General features: G+C 52.1%; 3 protein-coding genes across 5 annotated transcripts in view; 1 reads left to right on the top strand and 2 right to left on the bottom strand.

The window, feature by feature from the left end:
- Positions 1-7,493, bottom strand: part of ZFHX2 (zinc finger homeobox 2) — a 28,398-nt gene extending 20,905 nt beyond the window's left edge. Inside the window, exon 1 of the mRNA XM_064485842.1 lies at positions 7,131-7,493. The gene's annotated coding sequence lies outside the window, so the exon portion shown is untranslated. The remainder of the gene's footprint in view (positions 1-7,130) is intronic.
- A 2,290-nt stretch (positions 7,494-9,783) lies between these two features.
- On the top strand, positions 9,784-14,107 carry THTPA (thiamine triphosphatase). Of its 2 annotated transcripts, XM_010995749.3 has the most exons (4): positions 9,785-10,127; positions 10,268-10,418; positions 10,510-11,061; positions 12,174-14,107. In XM_010995749.3, exons 3-4 carry the CDS (start codon positions 10,515-10,517, stop codon positions 12,317-12,319), a joined length of 693 nt encoding a protein of 230 aa, XP_010994051.2. In that variant the 5' UTR covers positions 9,785-10,127; positions 10,268-10,418; positions 10,510-10,514; the 3' UTR covers positions 12,320-14,107. The 2 variants fall into 2 exon arrangements, with proteins under 2 accessions (XP_031309314.1, XP_010994051.2); XM_031453454.2 differs by lacking the exon at positions 10,268-10,418 and having other exon boundaries at positions 9,784-10,127.
- AP1G2 (adaptor related protein complex 1 subunit gamma 2) lies at positions 12,984-23,143 on the bottom strand. 2 transcript variants are annotated; one of them, XM_010995748.3, is made up of 22 exons: positions 23,049-23,143; positions 22,423-22,627; positions 21,894-22,018; positions 21,609-21,750; positions 21,384-21,480; positions 21,108-21,184; positions 20,895-20,990; positions 20,387-20,467; positions 20,005-20,103; positions 19,769-19,824; positions 19,510-19,623; positions 19,211-19,351; positions 19,072-19,126; positions 18,869-18,991; positions 15,770-15,859; positions 15,553-15,680; positions 15,182-15,286; positions 14,747-14,870; positions 14,533-14,668; positions 13,690-13,853; positions 13,377-13,475; positions 12,984-13,289 (listed from the first exon to the last, which is right to left on the bottom strand). In XM_010995748.3, exons 2-22 carry the CDS (start codon positions 22,624-22,626, stop codon positions 13,188-13,190), a joined length of 2,358 nt encoding a protein of 785 aa, XP_010994050.1. In that variant the 5' UTR covers position 22,627; positions 23,049-23,143; the 3' UTR covers positions 12,984-13,187. The 2 variants fall into 2 exon arrangements, with proteins under 2 accessions (XP_010994050.1, XP_031309312.1); XM_031453452.2 differs by lacking the exons at positions 19,769-19,824; positions 21,384-21,480; positions 21,609-21,750; ... (1 more) ...; positions 22,423-22,627; positions 23,049-23,143 and having other exon boundaries at positions 20,895-21,289.
- Between the last annotated feature and the right edge of the window lie 21 nt (positions 23,144-23,164).

Below are 23,164 nucleotides of genomic sequence, written 5' to 3' on the forward strand. Positions count from 1 at the left end.
TGGCCTGGCTGGCGCGGGCGTGTTTGGGGTGGTGGTAATTACTGGGATGGCCCAGCCCTAATGAGTGTGATCTCGTTACACTCTCACCGCCTCTAATGGAGCTAACCTCATTTCACAGCCATTAGAGATGGAGATGAGGCCCCGCCCCCGGCCCCGCCAGCTGCACCTCCCGCAGCCCCCGCCACGTCCTTCCCCTCCGGCTCGCCATTTCCCCGTGCCACCACTCCTCTCCCTCCCGGTCCTCTGCTCCTCCTTCCAGGCTTCCCTCTCCCGTTCCCCATTGTTCTTTTCCCTTCCCGTCTTTCCGCGCCCCACTCCCCTGCCCTCCTCTTCCGTCGTCAGCCTTCCCTCCACTCCTCCATTCCTGCCTTCCTCTTCCCTTTACTCATCACCCTCCCTCTTCCTTCCCCGGGTCCGCCTGTCCCCACGTCTCCATCTCCCCGTCCTCCTCTCCGCCCCCTCCCCCGCCCTTCCCTGCTGCTGGCCCTCCCCTCCCCCACGGTGCCCCGTCTGGCCAGAGGACAAATCTCAAGGGGAAACCAGCAAAGACAAACAAGGAGCAGTGACTTCATTATCGTCGTTAATTTGCCACTTCAGTTCCTCCCACAAGGGTCAAAGCCGGCACGGCTTGAACTCAGGACTGACGCGGAGGCTGAGCCGGCGGCCAGCCTTTTCCACCTTAAGCCTCTCGAACCACTCTGACTCCCCCCTCCTGTGGCCTTCATTTCTCTGCAGGGGGTCAGGCTCCCGGTTTTTCTCTTCTCTTCCGTTGCTTAGTCCCCGCAACCTCAGCCTACCGCCCTCTTTCCTTTTTCATTTAAATTGTGGCCTCCTCTCCTGCTGGAAGTCACATGGTGTGTACCTTTGACTCCCTCCTCGTCCTATACAGCCTGTTTCCGCTTCTCCCGCTCCTCCCTGCCCTATCCATCCTGAACCCGTGTCTTGGCCTTCTCTAGCCTTCCCTCTTCCTAAACCTCAAGCACACGCCTTTCCCTAAAGCACCCGGACTTATCTCAAGGTTTTGAAAACCACGTAGCCTGATGAAGCTGGGGATGGGAGAAGGAGTTTGTGGCTCAAGCCGGAAAAGTGATTCAGAACACGGAAATGGCAGGATGGAAAGGAAGACAGCTGTGATGGGGGCGACCGGCCCACGAATCGAAGGAAGCAGCAGAATTTAGATTCTGACACTCGAGACCCAAGACACACTGGGCCCCAGAGAAACAGCCTTCCCAAGACCAGAGAAAAAAAGAGGATGAGCCAGAGGGCTTTGGGCTTGAGACTAAGAGAGTAGGGGGTCACAGACAACAAGGAATGAAAAATGTGAGGATGTGGGGGTGGGGGGATAAAATGGGAGTTTGGGATTTGCAGATGCTAACTACTACATATAAGATAGATAAACAAGGTCCTACTGTAGAGCACAGGGAACTATATTCAATACCTTGTAATAGCCTATAATGAAAAAGAATCTAAAAAGGAATACATTTATAGAATCTGAAAAGGAATATATTTATATTCATAACTGAATCACTATGCTGTATACCAGAAACTAACAACACTGTAAACTGACTATATTTCAATTAAAAAAAATCTGAGGATGGAAATGGCATTTACCCCATCAGTTCCTCAGGGAAACACAATCTAACACTGCCGTCCCACCCCCTGCCCTCCTTCACTGAGAAGCCAAATGACTGGCAATTGACTCCTGACCTTTAGCCCAATCCCGGCCCCAGGGGGAGAGGCTGGGGGTAGTTGGCTGTGGCTGGAGGAGGCACCAGGGAAATGTCCACACATGAAGCCCACATTTCTTCACCCACCCTGCCCCACCGGCTCTGCACATCAACATGTCGCACAGGACCAGACTGCACAGGTCCGCTCTCTTCTCTCCACAGAGAGCTCCTGCTACTTATGGCCTCTAACCGCACCGGCCCCTGGGCCAGCACTGTTCCAGGGGGGTGGCCCTGCTGTGATTCCAAGGCTGGAAGCTTAGCTTCAGTATAGTCCCACATTCCTGCCCAAATACAGAGGCAGGGCCTGTTTTCTCATTTGACTTTGAAAGAGAGATTTTTTTATGGGGTGCTGAGCTGTCTTGGGAGGAATTAGAAAAAGATGTCTTCCTCCAGGTGTCTGCAGCCCACCATAGTCGTCCAGCTTGGTGACAGGAGAGCAGATGGATCTCAGCCCTGCCATCCCTTAACTGGGCACCGTAAACAACTGGACACAGAGGCTCTGGGTTCTGCACAAGTGTCTACAAGAAGGGGGACACTAACAGCCAATGAGATGACCTCAGGGTGCTGAAAGGCCCCTCTAAATCCTTCACCCTGTCTCACCAGCCTGGGGTGGAGGAGGGGTGGGCAGGCGGTCCCCTGGGGCTTTCCGCAGAGAGGCAAGGGGCTCTGGAAAAGTGAGTGGTGGGATGACTGAGAAGCCAGAGAAGAAAGATGGAAAAATCAATGAAATGAGTTTCTAACGGTGAGGTAAAGACCGCCGTGTCGACAGCCTGTCGCCGGCTGCAAAATATGAGCTGCCCAAGTCCATGGCTGCGGCTGACAGTGCATCCAGCTGCCACTGTCCTCCCCGCAGGCCCCCGCCCACCAGCCCCTTCTCCAGCTGCCCTGGCCTCTCTTATTAGCGTGACTCTCCCCCAGCGCTCCCAACTCACCCCCTCTCTTCCAGGGCTTCTTTCCTAGATTCAAAGATCCATTCAGAGTCTTTCTGACTCTTCACCATAGGAATAGGTTAAGTTACGATTGCCGATTGGGTGCATCTTTCTCCTCTATGGCTTCTGTATTTAGACCTCTCTCTGGTGTGTGCAGAAGTGTGTGTCTGCAGATCTCATTCAGAGTTCTGATGAGCTTTGCATCCCCTGCCTCTTCCTCTTTTCCCCTAGACTCTAGCAGTCAGAATGCAAGGCCATCCCTCACAGCATTTCTCACACCCAAATCTGTGCCTCCTCTTGCCTTTTGGCTCACTTGGCCAATGCTTGTAATTGCCTGGGTTTGGACAAGGTGCTTAGGATGGGCCTGTGTTTATGATGGGCCTGGTATTGATTTATGAACTCCTTGTGACCATTGTGTGTGTGTGTATGTGTGTGTGTGTGTGTGTACACATATATGGCAGATTCAATTGTGGTTTCATGGTCGGGAATGGGGTGGGGTAGGGGTGCTACTTGCAATTCAAATCTGCCAACTCCATCTTTGGAAACACCTCTCAACCTTTTCTGGAAACCACCTCCTGTTTTCTACCCTCCTCTGTATCTTCCTCTTGGGTTCCTCAGACTGTTCATTCATGTTTTCTCCCATTATCTCTGCCAAGACTTCCCAGATCTGTCCCGAGAGTCAGCCCTAGCTGCCTCCAAGTGTGCCCCTAACCCAGTCTCTCCTCTCTCCGCCTCAGATCTCACAGTTGCTCAGTTAACTCCCCTCCGGCCCCTTCCTCCAGGGTCTGCCTTCCCAACTCACCCACTTAGGCAGACTTAGGCCTGAGGGGTGGGGTGACAGGAAGGTGGGCAACTCTTTTCCTTAGCCTCTCCCTATTAATTCGACATCTGGTCAATAGATATGAAGCATCCTCTGTGTGACAGACACTGTGCAAGGTGCTAGAAAACACTCGGAAACTAGACAGATGCAGCCGCTGCTCATGTGGCCATCAGGTCTAACCCTGGGTCTCTCACCCGGCAGCTTTTCTCAGAGTCCTTTTTTTTTCCCCCTTCTTCCACAGCCAGATTCCACAGTTCCTTCCCTTTTCTCTATCCCTGCTTCCGTTTATACTCTCACACAGCTCCGATCCCCTCTATTCTGCATTTCCAGCTTCCGTCTCCATTCTTAAGCCCAAAGCGAGGTTCATCTTGCATTTTCAGTAACTCTCCTCCCTGCTCACAAAGCCCTTCTTTCGCATTCTGTCACTGCCATTTCCAGCTCTCTTCCTTCTCTGACTGCTTTTCCGTCCTACCATCCCATCCTCAAAGCTGTCTGTTTCCTGAGGTCCCTTCCTCTTGCTCCTGCAGACTCTAGGGAACCTCAAGCACTCACAAACCAGACTTCACTCTGAGCTAAGAACAGCTTCAGGGAGGCCAGGTCAAGCTACGAGACCCAGGAATCCTACAGCTTTGACTCTGGCCCCAGCCCCATCCGCTTATCCAGCAAAGCAGCGAGTTGTTCCTCTGTGGGTCTTAAGGTAACACCGGCTGCTCTGACATCATGGAGGGAGGAACCCTGTCAGGTTGCCAAGGCAACAGCAGCAATTTATGACATCAGAGGCTGGAGGTCTTTGGTTCTCAGGGGGCTGGAAAGATTCAAGTTCCTATCAGCTAAAGTATATGGGAATTCTACTTTGTTGTCTCTTTGCTCATGTCCCCCTGGCTTGGGAAGGAAATGCAAAGGCCTTCAGTGGGGTAGTGAGGGATTTGGCCAATGAAATGAGCCAGATCTCTCTTTCTCTTCACCAGATATCCCTGCGTGTTCTCTCCCTCTCCTTTGGCATCCCTCTCTTTTGGGGCTTCGCCCAGTGGTGTTTCTGCTCTGCCCTTTTTCCAAATTGCCCCTCCTGCGGCGTTCCCTTTGCATCTGTCACACTGTGTCCTTCTCACACCAGAAGCATTTGTTTCCTTTGATACCTCCAGCTCTCCTCTTTCCCCCCACCAGGCTCTGTGCGGCTCTGATCTGCCTCAGCACTCCTTCCCTTCCCTTCCATTTCCCTTCTTTGTACTACACTCTTTTCTCACCTCATCTTCTTCAGTTCCTCCCTTCCCCCATTTTACCACTGGACTCATTTCACATTGCTCGTTCCGCTGACCTTCCTCTTTAGAAAGATTCTATCCTTTCTCTCCCTCTTTCCTTCTGTAGCACTATTAACTCGTGTTTTATTTCACTCTCCCAATTTTTCATTAATCACCCCTCGGTTCCTCCCCTGCCCAGCATTCCGCATGGATTTTCTTTCCTGCCTTCGCACATTCCTCACGTCATGCCTTTACTGCACCCAGCCTCCCCTATCTTTTTGTCACTCTTCACCTCTGAAATCTTCCCTGCCCATATCTACCTCCTCCTTTCACCCTTCAAGCTCCCAAAGCCTAGAAAAACCATGATGGGCTTAAAACAAGGTAAACTCTCCAGACTCTTTATCCATCTTTCCCATTCTTTAGGTTCAATGAACCTGGTCCTTTGCATAAACTAGCCTCTGTCACACTAATGAAAACTGCCTGGTAAAAAATCGTGCTGAATCCAAGTATGATAAGAGTAGGGACCCAGGAGGAAGATGAATTAGAAAGTAAAGAAAAAGCCACTGATGTCTAGATGAACTGAAAGATAAGGGGCAACTGAGCAGGGTGGAGCTCAGAGTCCCAGAGAACATCCCCTTACAAAATCCAAGCTGGCAGTGAATGAACATAATGGCCCTGACTGATGAAGGGGTGATATGCCCTGGAAACCTACTACATGGATTTCTTGGCCTGTTAATAATGTGCCTTCACAAAGCATACTCCCCACCTCTCCCAGCCCTTCTGGTATCTTCTGCTGCTGGGGTTAAAATGCTGGGTGAGAAGATAAGGAATACAAGAAACTTAGGGTGACCAAGGAGAAAAGGTAGGAAGAGGACAGATGATGGAAAGAAAGGTGAAGAATAGGCCAAGGAGATCATGGGAGACAGGGATGGGGGAACTAAAGGGTGTGAAACAAAGTGGGGAAATAAAAAAATACATAATAGTAAAGTGAGGGAAGGGAGGAAAATCAAGTCGGCAAGGAAGAGGTTTGTGGTGGGAATCTCCTGGAGAGGCAGATGATTACTCAGGAGACCAGAGGTGAGGGCCTGATGGGGGACACAGGCACATGGCAAAGGGGATGGTCAACAATGCTAGAAAGTTCCAAAGCTTCCTGGGTGAAGATGGAAGAGGAGGCCGTCCTGGTCATGCTGAAAGGGTACTCGAGACCCTGGGGGAGACACATCTGCTCCATCCCTCCACTCTTCCAGGCCCCTGACCAGTGACTACCAGAACCATTAGTCATGACTGATAAGCAAACTCCAAAGCAGCCTGAAAAGGTCAGAGATATCTATTCAGACCCTGAGGGAAAGGGCATGGAGTCCTCGGTGGCTAGAACAGTCAGGCAGCAAGGTGTGACACATAGTGACAGGGACACACAGTGAGAGGATCACTCGGAGAGGAAGTCACATCCGGAGACAGTGACACACAGACAGACCCGGACATGAATGGGTGGGGAGAATGAATGAGGTGAAGAACGGCAAAATCAAGAGATAGGGACACATGGCAGAGATCAGCGGGGCAACAGGCGCAGCAAGACGCGTGGTCGAGTGTTCAGCGATAGGGCCATTCAGAGAGAGCGGCAGACTAGAGCGGATGGGGAGTTGGGGAGCCAGGAGAGGCACACTGCACCTTGAGTAGGAGCACTGGCCTCCCCTTCACCTACTGGCACCTTTCAAAAAACAAAACAAAAAAACCCAAAACAGAAAACAAGCAAAAAAAAAAAACAAAAAAAACAAAACAAAAAACAAAACCAACCCAACAAACAACTCAACTTCAGGCAAAACCTACGGTCGAAGATTAAGGATATCCACGTCCCCTCCCACCCCTACCCCCAACCCCCCAGCGCGCTTGCCCATCCATCAGCCCGCCGGCTAGCCGCGGTTCCTCCCTCATCCTGCGGCCGGCGGGGGGCCGCCGAGACCCAGGCCCCTCCTGGCTGACAGCTCAGAGCCCCGGCACTCACCCGGCCTCCCCTTCCCTCCGGGACCCCCGCTTCCCGCACAGCTCGGCGCGGTCCGTCTAGGCTCTCGTAACCCTCCGTCTGTCCGGCTAGCTCCTGGTCCAGCCTCGATGCCTTTCCTTTCCCCGTCTCTACCTCTACCCCAGCATCACTCTTTTCCCCATTCCCGCTCGCAGGCCCTCTCCCTCCCACCCACACCTCTGTCCCTCCTTCTCCTCAGGCTCTCGATCTGTCCGTCTATCCGTCCAGGTCCCCTCCCCCAGCCCCTTCCCGTCCCTCTCCGTGCCCTCCAGCGGCAGTCTCCGAGCGCCTCCTCTCCCCTCCGTCTCAAGCTTCCAAAGAGCAAGGAAAGGAAGAAGAGAGAGAGGGAGAGGAGAAAAAAACCAACCCAGCAGCATCGGAAATCGATGCACTTACACCTCAGCTGGAAGCAGGGACGGGAGTCGAACCGCGGCCGCCGAGCAGCGCGAGGCGGGGAGGGGAGGGGGTGGCTCTTGGAAGGGACTTCTCCGATGTGTTGATTCCTTTTTTCCCCTCCTCCTCCCTCCCTCCAGCGCTCACTCCGGGGCGTCAGGGACGGAGATGGAAAAAATAAATAAATAAATTCACGGCGGTGAGGGAAGTGAAGGAAAATAATCAATGCTATTTGGCTGCGGCTGAAGTGTTTTCCCGGCTTCGTGAGGGGGTTTCCATTGATTCACCCTGGGCACTCTCGCTCGCTCCCTGCCGCCTCCTCCTCCTCCTCCTCCTCCTCCTCGCCCTCCTCCTCCTCCTCCTCGCCCTCACTCCTCCGCCTCATTCACTGGCTGGAGCCGAGGCGTCCCACACAATGGAATAATCAATACCCAGGCGCCCGGGGCGGCCCCACTGAGCAGGTGCAGCGGCCCGCCCGCCGCGGAGTATGCTGGGAGTTGTAGTCCGTCCGCCCCCGCCCCCGCCCGCCGGCCCTAGAGCTTGGTGTCCGCCTGCCTGTTGGACCTTGGGTGGGACCCAAGGCCGGAGTGAAGGCGGTCCCCTGTCCGGCCACCTGCTCGACTTTGGCACCAGGTCCAAGCCGGTGCCTGCAAAGAGGAAAGGCTCTTTTAAACACTTTGCCGTCTTCGCTTCCTCTTTCTTCTGCCTACAGAAATCATACATATGTTTTGTTATTTTGTTTTAAATCAGCTCTAGAACAAGCCTTGGCTTCTACCAGCTTCCCGGAGTCATCAAGGCCTCTCTTTTTTTCACATGCTTCTTGCCTTATGCTACCCTCCCTTCCAATACTAGAACCTTCTCTTCCACAGCAATTACTCTGATCTCTAGGAGCTTCTGTTTCTTCCACGTGGTCACATAGTCCCCAAAGTTGGGTGGGGGGAGGAGAAGGTTCTAGTTCCCCATCCTTATCTTCAGTTTATCAGCTCACAAGCCCTCCTGTAATCTAGTAACAGTAATTGCTAAAATTTATAGAGTATATAGGGACAGTTCCAAGCACGTTTACATATATTAACTTATTTAATCCTCACAACTATTTTACAGTCCCATTTTACAGTTGAGGAAACCAGGGCACAAACAAGTTAATTAACTGGCCTAAAGTCACACGGCCAATAAATGACCCTGCCAGGATTCAAACCTTGATGGTCTGACTCCAGAGCCCACATTAGACCGCTTCTCTTAAAAGAAAAAAAAAAGAAAAAAAAATCCTGTACTTCACAGGAAAAAAGAAAAAACCCCAAACATTTTAAAATTTATGATGTGACAGTTTGTCATGGAATCCTCACTCTTAACTGAAGCAGTCCACGTTTTACCAAAGAGAAAACAGAGATTCACGGAGGTGGAGTAGCTTGCCCAATGCCAAACACCAATCAAGTGAAAATGAGAGTCAACTCCAGGTCAGTCTAGCTTTGGAGTCTGGGCTTTCCTTGTACTTAAACTGCTGCCTCTGCCCCACCAAACTGGACCTTTTAACTCAGGGAAGAGATTGTCTTCTTCCCTTAGGCAACAAAACTGAAAAGCAAAGGGCAGATGAAAAGCAGGCCAGTGAAAGGAGTTAGGGGCTGGTGTCCCTCTCCTCCCTGCCTATTGGTGCTTGTCATGAGATGGGGGTGGGGGGAAGCATGCAGCCAAGAGATCCAAGTTCAAGATGCCATGTCTGTAAACCAGTGTCCTCTCCACAGTACTTCCTACAGGTCACCTGTTTCCAGACATACCCGGGAGAGAACAGGCGTTGAGAACTGAGCAATTTTCATCCATAAAAGGAGGGAGCCCAGCAGTTGACAAGAGCCACTGCTCTTCAGCAAGCTACCTTACCAAAAGAGGCAGACTTACAGTTGATGCCATCTAGGTAATCATAGTCCTTGGAGAGAGTAAAGAGAAGTTTTCTTTATTTTGTTTCCAAAGCAAAGGGTCATTCTCATGTCTTCCTGTATTTTAAATGAACATAAATATTTCTATTCCTGACAAAGCCTGCTCAGAGGCCACTGGAAACTCAGTGACAAACGCCTCAGTCTGGCACTCAAGGCCTTTTCCAACTTGCTCCTCAACTGTATTTCAAGCTTCATCTCTTTCCTCTTACACACTCTCAGGTGCTCTCCAGCTTCTGGTCCTTTGCTCATGCTGTTCCTGTCTCCATCTGGGTCTCCAACTGTTGAAATCCCATCGTGTCTTTAGTTTCCATCCAAAATACCACTTTCTTCTCACAGAAAGTCTCCCATCCATCCTTACCCTTAACATTTGTGGGGATGTATTAAATCCCCTCTAAAACTTCAGAGTAGCTAAACTGGTCTCAGTTATCCTTCTCTTTCTTTTTTTTCCTCCAGCCCATTGCCATCAGCCTGCACTTACTGAGCCACCGTAATAGTCAAAAAAATATCTGCTGGACAGTGTCTGAGTGAGTGGCTTGTATTCCAGGCCCATCTTCCTACGCATTAAGGGGGTTGGAGACAGGACTGGGGCCTCAGTTCCTTTTCCATCCGCCCCAGCTCAACTTTAGAAGTCCCGCCGGCGTTAATCACAGCTTTCCTGTCACCATAGCGACGGGTGGGGCGAGAAAGCAAAGCTTCCCTTTGGAACTACATCTCCCATCATGCACCTGGACCCCCCAGGGTGCCGGGCTTAGCCTGCGGCCTGAGACCCGGGCCGCCCACCAGGAGCCGGGAGGGTTGGGGATGAGGAGCAAATCACAGCGGGGCGGCCTCGTTCCAGGTCCACCGCGGAGGTCGCGGCCCCCGATAACCTAGCCGGCCTCTCAGGCGCCGGCCTGTCCTCGACACTGCCACATCGGGCCTAACATGGCCGCTCGTGCTGGGTCCTCCTGGATGCACAGAGAGCCGGGCCGAGGTCCGGGCCAGGGACATCTCCCAGCATTCCTCGCGGGCGTGGCGTGGGTTCCTTCCCCGTTTTCCAGGTCCCGCGAGAGGGAGACCCTTGGGCTTTGAGGTGAGACCCGAAGTTCCGCGGGCCAGGGCTATGGGGGGCTGGGCGGGGTTATCCCTGACAGTGATCCACCGGCCTCCCGGGGTAGCAAGGTATTGAGGGGGCGCGTTGAAGGGACACCTGCTACACGGCCTGCTTTCTAGGAAGTCCTTTGGATTCAGGACATCAGCAGCACTGGAAGGAGTCTAACTGGAGACCCGTCACTGTTGTTGAGCTTCGAAACATCAGAGACACACAGGCCATCCATCACAGAGGCAGGAAGAAAGGGCTCCCAACAGAGTGCACTGTGACTGTGTACGCCTCTTAAGTTCTTCTGGTGTGGGCGCGGGGGCGGGAAGGGTGTCTTTGGGAGCTCAGCCAATGTTTGTTGATTGACTGATTGCAGGGAGCATGGCCCAGGGCCTGATTGAAGTGGAGCGAAAGTTCATTCCCGGGCCTGGCACAGAGGAGAGGCTGCAGGAGTTGGGGGCCGTCCTGGAGCACCGGGTCACTTTCCGAGACAGCTACTATGACACCCCTGAGCTGAGCCTCATGCGGGCTGACCACTGGCTGCGGCAGCGAGAGGGTAGTGGATGGGAGTTCAAATGTCCCGGAGCAACAAGTGTCTCCGGCCCCCACACTGAGTACATGGAACTCACAGCTGAGCCTGCAATTGTGGCCCAGCTCTGTGAGGTACTGGGAGCTGAGGTCCTGGGGGCTGGAGGTGTGGCTGCCACGCTGGGCCCGCTGGGGCTTCAAGAAGTAGCTAGTTTTGTGACTAAGCGGAGTGCCTGGAAACTGGTGCTATCTGGAGCTGATGAAGAGGAGCCACCGCTCAGGGTGGACCTGGATACAGCCGACTTTGGCTACGCTGTGGGTGAGGTAGAGGCCCTGGTGCACAAAGAGGCTGAAGTCCCAACCGCTCTAAAGAAGATCCACAGCCTCAGCAGCATGCTCGGTGAGGGACACAGGCCCTTCTGTGCTTCCCTTGTTCCTGTTCTGGACGTACCCACTGGACCAGTTGGTGGGGAGGGTCTTGAGTCTATTTCTGTAAGGGGAATTATTTTTAGCAATTTTCTAGAGGACTCAGTTTGCTTAGGGCTCAATCAAATCTGGTTTCCTCTTTTGCAATAGCTGTCTAACCTGGATTGAACCCTTCCATGTGTCCCTAATCTACCCCAGTCATTTAGTTTTTACACCTCTAACCACTCCAGATGTCCTTCAGTTCCATTTGTCAGCTCTCTCTTCAATCTTTCCCTCCATCCTTCCTTCCCCTCAACTCCTGTCCTCTCATTTTCACAACCAAATCCTCATTTAATTTGTCCTGCTGGCCTGAGTAAAGGGCAAGAATGTTTTGTTTATATGGTAGACGGTGGGACAGGTGTTGGCAGATTTGATTTTCTGTTTCCAGGCTTAGCTCCCTTGTAGACAGTTCATCCACACGAGTGTAGGGCTGTGCATCCTTACAGCCCTGGAATGCTGTTCTTGCCTCCTCAGCAGACATACAGCCAGCTCCCTGCTATCTGCCCAGCATGCTGCCAGGCACTAGCAATCAGACACTGGCTTATCGTGACTCCACGCCACAGAGGCTAGAATTCTCTGGGAATCCCACCCCATGACTGTAGCTGCTTTCTCTTCTTTCTACACTCCCTTGGTGTCTCTCTCTTTGTGCATCTCTGCATGCGCTTCATTACCAAGCTAATGAGCTTTGGCCTGCCTTGATGGGCTGTAATCTCGATTGGGGAGCAGGAGCAGTCACTCACTGAAATGAGTCGCTGTTGAGGCACCTTCTGTCTTCATGGTGCCCCAGTGCCTCTCCACCACTTCTCCGTGCTGGAGGAGAAGCGCAGGCTTGGCTTCCGCGGTCCACTCCTGCTTGAAGTGGCCCTTTTAGTCCCCACTTGCCCAGGCCAGTCGGGGAGTGGGCTGGTGGGTAAGAGAAGCTGGTTGGATGGCATTCAGAATCCCAGTGCTGCCTTGGAAACAACTCTGGGGTCCAGCTGCATGGGCAGGGAGAGTCAAAGCATTTGTGGCTGTCTGGTTCTCGCCTCATTCTCCTTTTGCCTTTAGGTGTACCAGCACAGGAGACTGCACCTGCCAAGCTGATTGTGTACCTACAGCACTTCCGGCCTCAGGACTATCAGCGCCTGCTCGAAGTGTATGGCTCCAGAGAGAAGCCACAGGGGACTAAAGATCCGGACATGAGACTGGGCTAGGGTGTCACTTCCTCAGTGGGGACGAGAGCTCTGGGTCTAATGAAGGTCCTTCCTGGGCTCACTGTGCTTCTTCTCTGGCTTCCCTTCCCACAGTGACGCCCTTCTCCAGCTCCGCCTGTTCCTTCACCCTACCCTCAGCTGTCCTTCCTGGAGCCCTCCCTGGCTGCCTCCTCTCCCTCATCCGTCAGATGCAATCTGTGGGCCGCCCCTCTCCCCTGGCCGCTAAGCAGCCTCCATTGATTTCCGCTCGTGTTTATAGGATTTCCACTTAGCCGTGATCAGTAGTTAAGCACAGGAAAATCCCTTGCCACCCCCCTCCCTTGGTCGATGCCATTGATTCTGCCAGCGGCTCCTAAACCGCCTTACAGCTGAGTTAGAGATGAGGCGAGGCAGCAGGGATTTCCCTGCCCCAGGGTTGGGGGAATAGCAGCAGGTTGGGGAAATGGGTGGGAATCTCTGTTAGAAATCTAGGAGTTCTGGTTTGATGTTGCCACTGTGCCCTGCTCTGGCCCAGAGGGTACAGTGTCTCCTGTGGAAATCTGGGGGCAGACTGGCTCCCCAACCCGGAGAGTGGTAAAAAAGAAAACCCTCATGGCAAGGTACATACTTCCTGTGTAAGCAGGCTTTCCCCTGGCTGTTAGTCACGTACGTTTTCTACCTCAAATATGGCTTTCCCCCCTATAGCTTTATTGGGACTTTGTTGGGATTTCATTATTTGTGGGGTTAGGGGGCAGCCCCCAGTTTTTGCAGTGGCAAGCACAGGACCAGAGCGCCACCTGCTGGTCACCCTCCAGCATTGGCTCCAAGTAGTTGGGGCCCCCAGGGTTTGGGGACACAGGAGGATTTCAGGTTGTGAGTGGAAGATGAGTTACTGCCACGTCTCCACAGGCAAGTTGTTCACCTCAAAGATTTCCTGCACCGACTGGCCAAAGTGGTTGTAAGTGAGGCGCAGCTTCAGCCGCAAGGGGGCCTAGGAATAGGAGAGCGGAGACCAGGGTCAGCACCAATGACTCCGCCCTTCCCTGGGTCTTAGCCTCAAGGGGCTCCTGCAGCTCACCTTATTAGGATTGAGGATTCTGAGGAGCTGGGTCATCGGAAGGCCACCCTGAGCTGGAACTGTGTCTCCACTGGGGGCCTGTAGCTGCAGCTGGAAACTCTGAACAGAGGTTGGACAGAGCATAGTAAGGCAGGCTGGGCTCAGGCAACCCCTCCACACCCAAAAGTTTTAGAGCCACTTCCCATAACTCCCCAAGCGCCCACCTCTGCACATCACTCCCTTCTCATCTCCTCTCCCCCACCCACCTCCTCCATGTAGTGGCTTTTTCTCCTGGAGTACCCAGGGCATCTCTTAATCCTGGTCTTCTACAAACCTTGGGCACAGCAGCCTGGCAGATGAAGTGGGTGACATCACCCCCTGAGTCGTTGGTCGCAGTGACAGTGATCAACAGCAAAGCAGGAGTCTCAGGGGGTCGAACGAAAGACAGATTCAGCTGCAGTCCTTTGCGCTCAAACACTCTGAGATTTGGGATGGGAGCTAGAGTTGGGGAAGAGAATTAGCTCAGTGTGTAGGCTGAAGAGAATGAGTTTATTCATGCATTCAGTAAAAATTAAATGAGTACCCGCTGGGTGCAGGGCACTGCTTGAGATGTTAGTGACAGAGTGGACAAGAAGTTGAGGTCCCTGCTGGGGCTTATAGTCTAGTGGGGGGAGAGAAGCAATACACCAGAAAACAAGATAACCAGGGACTGTAATTGGTACTTGGAAGGAAATAAACTATTGTCAGAATAACTGGGAGCAACTAACTTAAACAGGAGTGGTGGGGGAAGGCAGCCAACATTTCCGCTGAGACCTGAAGAGAGAATGAGCCAGTTGTCTGATGTGCTGAGGAAAGAACTTTCCACGTGAAAAGGATATGAACACCAAGGGCCTGAGGAGTTGGGAGGGGCCAGTGGAACAGGTAGTGAGAGAGCACATGAGGTGGGCAGGGAGGAAGCAGGGCCAGAAGCCAGGAAAGAAGTATGGAACAAAGCAAGATACTGAAGGGTGTCCAGGAGGAGACTGGCATGATCTAATGAACCCTTGTACTAAGACAGGGATGTGATGGGGACACAGCAGGAAAGATCGTACCCAAACCTCAGTCCTTGGCTTAGAAAGGGAAGCAGCCCATTTCCACCACCCCTTCTTTAAGATGTCTCCCCTTTGCTGAGGCTTACCCGCGGGTGGGGGAGCACAGGGAAGGTCAAGGAGGTGTACTAAAGCGCCTCCTGGGGTGGGGTCCAGAGGGGGAGGGTGCTGAGCATCCCCAGAAGGGCCATCCAGGAGATCTAACAGATCCAAGAGCTTTGAGGCCTGGGGGAAAGGGCAGAAGGGTCAGGGTTGGGTATGGAAGCTGGACCATGCTCGTCCCTGGGGCTCCTGCCTCCTCACCTGGGGCTCTGTGGGGACAGCAGCTGTTTCCAAAAGCCGGGCTGCTGCTTTGCTTTCCTTTGCTTCCTCATCACCCTGAGGGCCACCTCGCTCCACAAGAGGCATCTTTTCTAGGATGGCAGCCCTGAGAGGACAGAATGCAGGTGTCACCCCCTGGGGAGACCCTGGGCTTTTCAGAAGAGGTGTGAGGGAAGAGGGGCAAGAACATGGAGGGTCAGAAGTGCCCCTCCGATTTCCTAGGATGGCACACTGTTGCTGGATTTCAGACAAACAAGGAGGGTGGGAAGCCCACTTAGCTTCAATGAACTGTGGGTGGGAGGCTCTGACTGTGGATGAGGAAGGACACAGGTGAGGATGAGGCTCTCGGACCCAGAAAGGGACACTGGGGAACGGGCAAGGGTTTGGGTCCCCACCGTGGCAGAGTGGCGCTCGCACCTCATGTGGTCGTACTTCCGGAAGAGAGTGTTGTACTCCACCGCCCGCTGCTGCAGCTCCACGTCCTGGCAGCTCCCGTAGATGGACACCACCTGGCGGATGCGGCTGGGCCACAGGGAGCCATGTGAGTGGGGACGGCAGTCTGCCCGGCCCTTCACCTCCAGGATGCGGCAGAGAAGGAAGGGTCCCCACAGGGCAGGAAGATACCCACAATACTTGTCTCAAAAAGAAGAACCTAAGGACTTGGGAAGTGGGCTGGGGTGGGCGGGCAATCAAACTGTGGGCCCAGAGAGGTCAGAAACTGGAAGGGGCATCTCTCACCGGAGGCACCAAGAAGAGGCTCTGTGGGAGGGGCTGGGACCCATTCTCACTTGTTGTCCCCATGCAGCCGGGTGCTGAGCTTCATGAGGGCCGTGAGGGCGTATCCTCGGGTGGCCGGCAGGGACATATGGGACTGCAGCACCCTTTCCAGCAGTGCCAACACCTCCTCTTCCTCCACCTTCCAGGGGCACACAAGGAGTGACCCTGGGGCCAGCCCTGCCTCCCCTGACCTGACCCTCCTCAGTGGACTCCCAAAGCAGGACCCACCTGAAGGGGCTCCGTTTCCTCACAGCTCCCCTCCAGCAGGAGGTCCCCGTATTCCCCGATGCACCAGGCTGCCACCTGCACCAGCGGTTGCTGCAAGGGATGAGAAACATGCTGGGCCAGAGTCTGGGTACCCTCCTCTCTTCCAGATCCTGTGACATCCCTTTAGGCAGTGCAGAGATGATGGGGTTTGGAAGGGTGGGGAGAGGGAAGGGCCTTGCCACAGGGAGCAATTACAAGAGCAGTTTTGTTAATTTGCTCGTGGCTCTGTCCTGGCTCCTGGGCTTCCTCTGCCCTCTGGTGGCCAAGCATCAGAACTACATGGCCTAGGATGGACCTAGACATTCTCTTAGTGAGGTCATTCAGAGAAAGACAAATATTATATGGTATCACTTACACGTGGAATCTAAAAAATGATACTAATGAGTCTATATACAAAACAGAAATAGAAGAGATTTAGAAAACAACCTTATGGTTACAAAAGGGGGAAGAGTGAGAGGGATAAATTAGGAGTATCAGATTAACAGATAAACTTTACTATACATAAAAAAGATAAGCAAGAAGAATTTACTGTAGAGCACAGGGAACTATATTCAATATTTTGTAATAACCTATAATGGAAACTAATCTGAAAAAAAAAATAACTGAATCACTTTGCTATATACCTGAAACTAACACAATATTATAAATCAACTATATTTCAACTTAAAAAAAACACTAGAATAAAATTCAGAAAGTAATGCAAAGAAGTTCAAAATTATACAAATAGCTCATATACCTTAATACCAAAAAACAGGCAACCCAATCAAAAAATGGGCAGAAGACTAAATACACATCTCTCTGAAGAAGACATACAGATGGCCAACAAACACATGAAAAGATGCTCAACATCACTAATTCTTAGGGAAATGCAAATCAAAACTACAATGAGATATCATCTCACCCAAGCCAGAATGGCCATCATTAAAAAGACTACAAATGATAAGCGCTAGAGAGGGTGTGGAGAAAAGGAACCCTTCTACACTGTTGGTGGGAATGTAAATTGGTGCAGCCACTATGGAGGACAGTATGGCAGCTCCTTAAAAAAGTAAAAATAGACTTACTTTATGATCCAGCAATCCCACTCCTGGGCATATACCCAAAAAAAGTTAATAATTTAAAAAGACACATGCACCCCAATGTTCATAGTAGCACTATTTACAATAGCCAAAACATGTAAACAACCCAAATATTCATCAACAGTTGACTGGATAAAGAAGTGATATATATATATATATATATATATATATATATATATATATATATATATATATATATATATATACATACATACACACATACATACACACACACACATACATACACAATGGAATATAAGTGAAGTAAGCAAGAAAGAGAAAGAAAAATACCAAATATCATTCATATGTGGAATCTAAAAAAAACAACAACAGACAAATGAACGTATTTACAAAACAGAAACAGAAACAGACTCACAGACATAGAAAAGAAACTTACGGTTATCAGTGGGGAAGAGGGTGGGAAGGGATAAATTGGGAGTTTGAGATTTGCAGATACTGACTGGTATATATAAAATAGATAAACAAGGTTATACTGTATAGCACAGGGAACTATATTTGATATCTTGTAGTAGCTTACAGTGAAAAAGAATATGAAAATGAATATATGTATATTCATGTATGACCAAAGCATTGTGCTGTACACCAGAAATTGACACAACATTGTAAACTGACTATACTTTAATGAAAAAACAAAAAGAAAAGAATAAAATAATGCCATTTGCAGCAACATGGATGGACCTGGAGATCGTCATTCTAAGTGAAGTAAGCCAGAAAGAGAAAGAAAAATGCTATATGATATCGCTTATATGTGGAATCTAAAAAAAAAGACACAAATGAACTACTTATTTATAACTTGGATGATTGATTTTCTGAATATGTATAAGCATATCTGACTGTCCTTTATGATTGGATTACTTCATTCTGTTGATTCTTTGTCGGTTGGCTTTATTCCCTTGATAACTATGTAAGTTTAAAAAGCTAAAGCTCTAACAACATTGTAAAATGACTATTACTCAATAAAAAAAGTTAAAAAAAAAATAAAAAAGCTATGAATTACCAAAAAAAAAAAAGCCAAAGCTCTAACCTGTTCTTAGAAACAATCAACAGTACATATATGAAAATTTTAAAATGAAAAAGAAAGAAAGAAAAAAAGAATAAGTATACACACAAAAAATGTCTGGAAGGCTGTACCCTACAATGTTCACAGGGTTATCTTTGGGTGGTGGTGGTGGAATTGTAAGTAGTTTTATTTTACTTTTTTGGTGTATTTGCTTTCCAGTATTTTTGCATTTTTCTGTAATAAATATATAATATTTTACTGTAATAAAAAACAAAAGCAAGCTAAAAAAATGCCAAAAAAGAGTATGAAAAAGAATATATACATATGTATAACTGAATCACTATGCTATACGCCAGAAATTAAGACAACATTGTAAACCAACTATACTCCAATAAAAAAATACATGAAAAAAAAATTTTTTAAGCTGAAAAAAAAAAGTAAGGCAACCCCCCCCCCCAAAACCCAAAACAAAACCACATGGCCTAACCACAAGAGGTGCAGTGAGGATGGAGAAGTGAGGGGGTCCCTCCGTTGAGGAAGGGTGGGTGGTTCCTGCTCACCCTACTTAAGTAATATGGAAAGGGGGCTATAGATACTGGCTGGCATCTGTGAATTCACTCAGCATTCAAGGTAATAATAAAACCTAATACAAGCAGAAAGAGCTTTTGTCTATCTTATGTGATCAAGACAGCTCCAGGAGGTAGGCAGAGCAGAATGCTGAGTACACCTAGTGTGAAGAAAGTTAAGTGAGTCATCTGTGGTTGCACAGACAGCAGGTATCAGTGCCAGACAGAAGTCCAGAAGTTCTAACTACAAACAGGACTCTGTCCTTGAGTCTCTCCTCCACTAAGTAAAGAGCCGTGACCCTGAGAGAAAAATAGTTGGGAATCAGGTGTAGGGAATAGGTGGCCCAGGAAGGGCTGGGAGGGTCGGGCAGCCCCAGGCTGGTGGTGGGAGCAGTACCTGGGAGATGTCCTCGGCCAGGGCGCTGTAGAGGCGGCGCACAGAGTAGGCGTGGAGCTCCTGGGCGCCCCCGATCAGCTGAGTCAGGTTGGCTACCGCGTCATCCCGTACATAGGTGCCCGCCTGGAGGGGTGAACATGGCCGTGTCAGGGTGGTGAACCCTGCCTGCTCCCACCCAGCTCTCGGCCCAGGCCCTGCCTCACCGTCGTCAGCACACGCAAGATGGTGTCTATGTGCCACCGCTTGGTTGGGGCAAACCTAGGGGACATATGGCTCTTCAGTCCTGGTGCTGACCCTCCTCAGACTCCACCCTCTCTGCCTCCTGGGCACCTGTCCCCTTACCTGTCTGCCGCCAGCAGAATGCCCGAGGCACAGTCAGCTCGTAGATCAGGGGGGCAGGACTCCAGAAAGCCCTGTAACTCTTGTGTCATGGCTCGTACGTTGGCACTGTTCACCAGAGCCAGGCTCAATTCCAGGGCCCGCCTGGCAGGAGAGACAGGTGCTGATACGAGGTAGCCTGGGTTCCCGCCATGACATGTCTCAGGCCCCCTCTTCCCAAAGCACCTGTCTCCTTAGGCCCCTTTCTCCAGCTGCTCTGAGCTGGTCTGGGTCTTGGCCCCCAGGCCCTTGGCTCTGCTCACCGGCTGAGGGAGGCGTCAGGTTCCCGCAGACATTCCACCACGGTGGGCCGGTGCCGCTGCACAGCACTGTGGTCCGACTGCACCAGCCGCAGCAAGGATGTCAGCGCTACGTACCTGGCCCAAGTAGGAGAGGCCCTGTCACGCTGTGGCTGTCAGCCCCCTCCCCGCCCCATCCTGCCCTGGGTATAGGAATCAGAGGCAGGTGAATTGGGGGACTCTGGAAGGAGGGCATAGCCCCCCAGACATCTGGGCCTATTACCTAATGTTCCTGTCACTGTTGAGCAGGAAGCGGCCAAGAATGTTGACAGCTAGAACCTACAAGAGGCAGAGCAGAGGCTGGGGACAGTCAGGGGAGGAGCAACCCGCTCATTCAGGACTGGGGACTGCATGGCACAGGGTGACAGGGGTGGGGAGAAGAAACCAATGAAAAGGACCTGTCCGTCTGTCTGGGGCGGGTGGGAGGAGCCCCAGGGGGAGGGGCATATGGGATGGTACCCGCAGGCCGGCTGCAGAGCGGATGTCCATGATGGTGAACACTGTCTCAAACAGGACCGCATTGCCTGCATTTCGGCTGGTATCTGTGTTTGTGGCTACCTGTGTGGGTAGGAGAGAAGATGCAGGGGGTCTGTCCTCTGCTCAGGTCTCTGGAAAGTGTCTACCATGTCATCCCTCAACCATCTAAGTTCCCTGAGGCCCGACTATGTACTAGCAGCTATTGCACTGAGACAGAATGTGTCCCTGTCTTCAGGGAGATCATGGTCTAGGGGGAAATGAAGATGAGATCTTATGGCCACCGCATGGTGAGCGGGCATGTGAAGGATGCCCAGGGCTGGTGGGATCACAGAGCAACACACCTAACAAGCGCCCCCGCCCCTACCTGGGCCAGCAAGTCATTCATGATCTCACTGCTCTCCTCGTGGTTCCGGCCCAAAATCCGAAGCAAACGAAGTATCTGGACCTGAAATTGGGTTAAAGGCTGAAAGGTGGTGGTGGTGGTGGGATGGTTCTTAGGGTAAGGAGTCACAGAGCAGAGGAGAAAAATCCAGCATTGAGAACGTTGTGAGGGGTTCAGCTGATTCTCTAGAGACTCCCTGCCCCTCCCCCACCTCCACTGGTCCTTTGGGCCCTGCGAGAGGGGATCAGAGGTGTGTGAGGCCAGGAGATTTGGGGACAGGCTTTTAAAGTAAACTGGTACCAAAGTGGATTTTTTGACCTTAGGGCATCCTCCTCCCCATACTGGTTCTGGGATGGCCTGGGAAGTCCATACCTGCCACCCTCCTGCCCAAGACACTGACTAAGCCAAAGCATTCCCTGGGAGGTGACCACGGGCCATGGGCTTACTTAGCTTTTTGTTCCAGGGATACGGCAGGGAAGGGTCAGCCCACCTGCAGAAAGGGGTCGCTGACTCCAGAAATGCTGTGTTCTGTGGAGTATGTCGTCGTCACCAGAGTCCGTAGGATCTGCACCAGCTGGGGCACCACCTGGAGGGAGGGCACAGCCGGATCTGGGCCTTCTTCCTAATCCTTTCAACCTTCAGCCCTATCCCAACCCCACTGTCCCCCTCTGTCTGTTCCGGGGCCGTCCCTTTACCAGCCCACCTTTCGAAAGTGCTTGAGGGCCGCAGGGCTTCGTTCACAGAGTTCCGTGATCAGCGTGATGGTGCCCAGCAGGATGCCTGAGGTAAGGCGGGGTGGAGGGGGGAGGTGAATGGTGCGCCGGGCACAGGAGTCTACTGCGCGCATGCGTATGTGCACGGCTGCGTGTGCTAGTGCGCACATGCTACCCTTCTCCTAGGAGCTGACGTTTCCGTCCCGTTTTTCTCTTCTGTCCATAGCCAGAGCTCAGACAGGGGATGAGGAGCCCTGTGACCATACCGTGGTGGCGTTCCTGCAGCAGTTGGGCACAGGGTGGGAGGAAGATGTTGGAGAGCTCAGGGACCTTCCGGATCATGTGTACTGCAGTCAGAACAGCCTGCAAAGGTCAGGGGACTCAGAGGGTGCTGGGGTCGGTCTGCTAGGATGGACCTTCCCAACCTCCACCATGTGGCAGAGAGGGGACAGCTTCTGGAGAGGCAAGTGCCTCAAGTCTTGCTATCTCACCTTCTTGCGCACATAGGGGCTGGGCTGCAGGAGCAGTTTCTCCACTTCATTGGCCAGGTCCCGACACATCTCAGCAGAGCCCATGGTGCTTAGAGTGCACAGGGCCAGACCTTGTACGGCCTGAATCCCCTGGCTCAGGTCACTGCAGAGTTTTGGGTAGTTGGTCAGTCAAGCTTCTGAGAGACCCAGTCCTTCCCAGTACCTACAGCAGGCAACCCCCTGGGATTTCCCAGTTCCCCACTCTCCCATCTCCCTGATTCCAAGTGCTTCCCAGAACCCTCTCACTTCTTGATGCTGTTCGTAATGAGCAGGTGGGCATCCTGCCTCTCATCCAGTAGAAGCATGGCCCCCAGGTAGCCCACCCTCTTGTCTGTGAACCTGGGGGAGGCGATCAGTTTCAGGCACTCCATCTATAGGGAAGGGGGCAGACCAGGAAGGGGCAGGGGTGAAACTGGAGGCACTAACATCCCTTTTCTTTCTTTCTCCTTAACACCAGATTAACCCGTTGGGGCAGCATATCCCATCACCCTCCCTTCAACAAGAGAGGTTTAGGAGATTCAATCAGTGGGTAGTTTCAAGGAAACAGGAGGATGGAAGGAGGGGGAGGTGCCCTGAATGGCGCTGGCCAGAGAGTGAAGGGTCAGTCCAACCGATGACCAGGTGGTGTAATGGGGAAGGTCTGTGGTGCACTCTTTGAGGACTCAGGAACTTTGTAGAATAAAGAAATCGGGGCACAAACAGGTGAGGGGGTCTGAAACCGTGCGCCACCAGCTTCTCTCATCAAACTCAGAAGGGAGGTGTCCCTGCCCAGTACCTGTCCAAAGTGGGCGGGGTAGCCTAACATGTGGACGTAGAGAAGTTTGGCCAGCTGGCAGTGCCTGTGCAGAGGGTCCCCATCGCGGAAGGAGGCCCGGATGTGGGCGCACTCTTTTTGGATCACCTCCCGCTCCTGGGCCTGGGTCTTGGCCTCACGAATCTCCTGGATTAGTTCTCGAAGTTTCAACGAGGTTGCCACCATCCTGAGGGGCAGAGCCCGGGAACGGAGAGAGCTTTAACCCTCTGGCCGGCAGCCCAGGGTTGCCCTGTACCAAGATCCTGAGGGCTTGGGTCCCACAGCTACCCTAACATTTAGCCTACATTTACATTTCCCCACGTGGGTCTCCAAACTGTGCCACTGCACATCGCCAGAGGAGATCCCTACTACGCATGCGTCTGTGCCCCACCCGGCGGCCCATTGCTACAGAGCATGCGCCAGAACCCCGCCTATTTATTCACCACCCGGTCGCCTCCACCTGGTTTCCCATCCCTAGTTCAGCCATTCCCTTCCTCTTAGGGCTTTGCGCGATTTCTTCTGCGGAATTCCAACCCCCCTACCCCCGTTCACAACTCGGCGGCCTCATCTTCCCCACAGCAGGACGCCAGCCTTAACGTCTGCCTTACCTGGCTCCAGTCTCAACTCCGCTCCTCTCCCCCCGGCGCTTCCTGGTACAAGCCCCGTCGGGGGTTTGTCCTTGGTCTGGTTCTTCCCTTTCCCCGCCCCCATCACGAGACCCCGC

This window comes from Camelus dromedarius, chromosome 5 (genome assembly GCF_036321535.1).
Source record: "Camelus dromedarius isolate mCamDro1 chromosome 5, mCamDro1.pat, whole genome shotgun sequence".
Lineage (NCBI taxonomy): Eukaryota > Metazoa > Chordata > Mammalia > Artiodactyla > Camelidae > Camelus > Camelus dromedarius.

Coding starts and splice junctions, on each gene's coding strand:
- THTPA (XM_031453454.2), top strand. CDS start 10,515: ATGGCCCAGGGCCTGATTGAAGTGGAGCGAAAGTTCATTCCCGGGCCT. Junction 11,062..12,173: donor CAGCCTCAGCAGCATGCTCG/GTGAGGGACACA, acceptor TTTTGCCTTTAG/GTGTACCAGCACAGGAGACT.
- AP1G2 (XM_010995748.3), bottom strand. CDS start 22,626: ATGGTGGCAACCTCGTTGAAACTTCGAGAACTAATCCAGGAGATTCGT. Junction 20,991..21,107: donor CCCTCAAGCACTTTCGAAAG/GTGGGCTGGTAA, acceptor CCCTCCCTCCAG/GTGGTGCCCCAGCTGGTGCA. Junction 19,624..19,768: donor AACAGTGACAGGAACATTAG/GTAATAGGCCCA, acceptor TACTTGGGCCAG/GTACGTAGCGCTGACATCCT.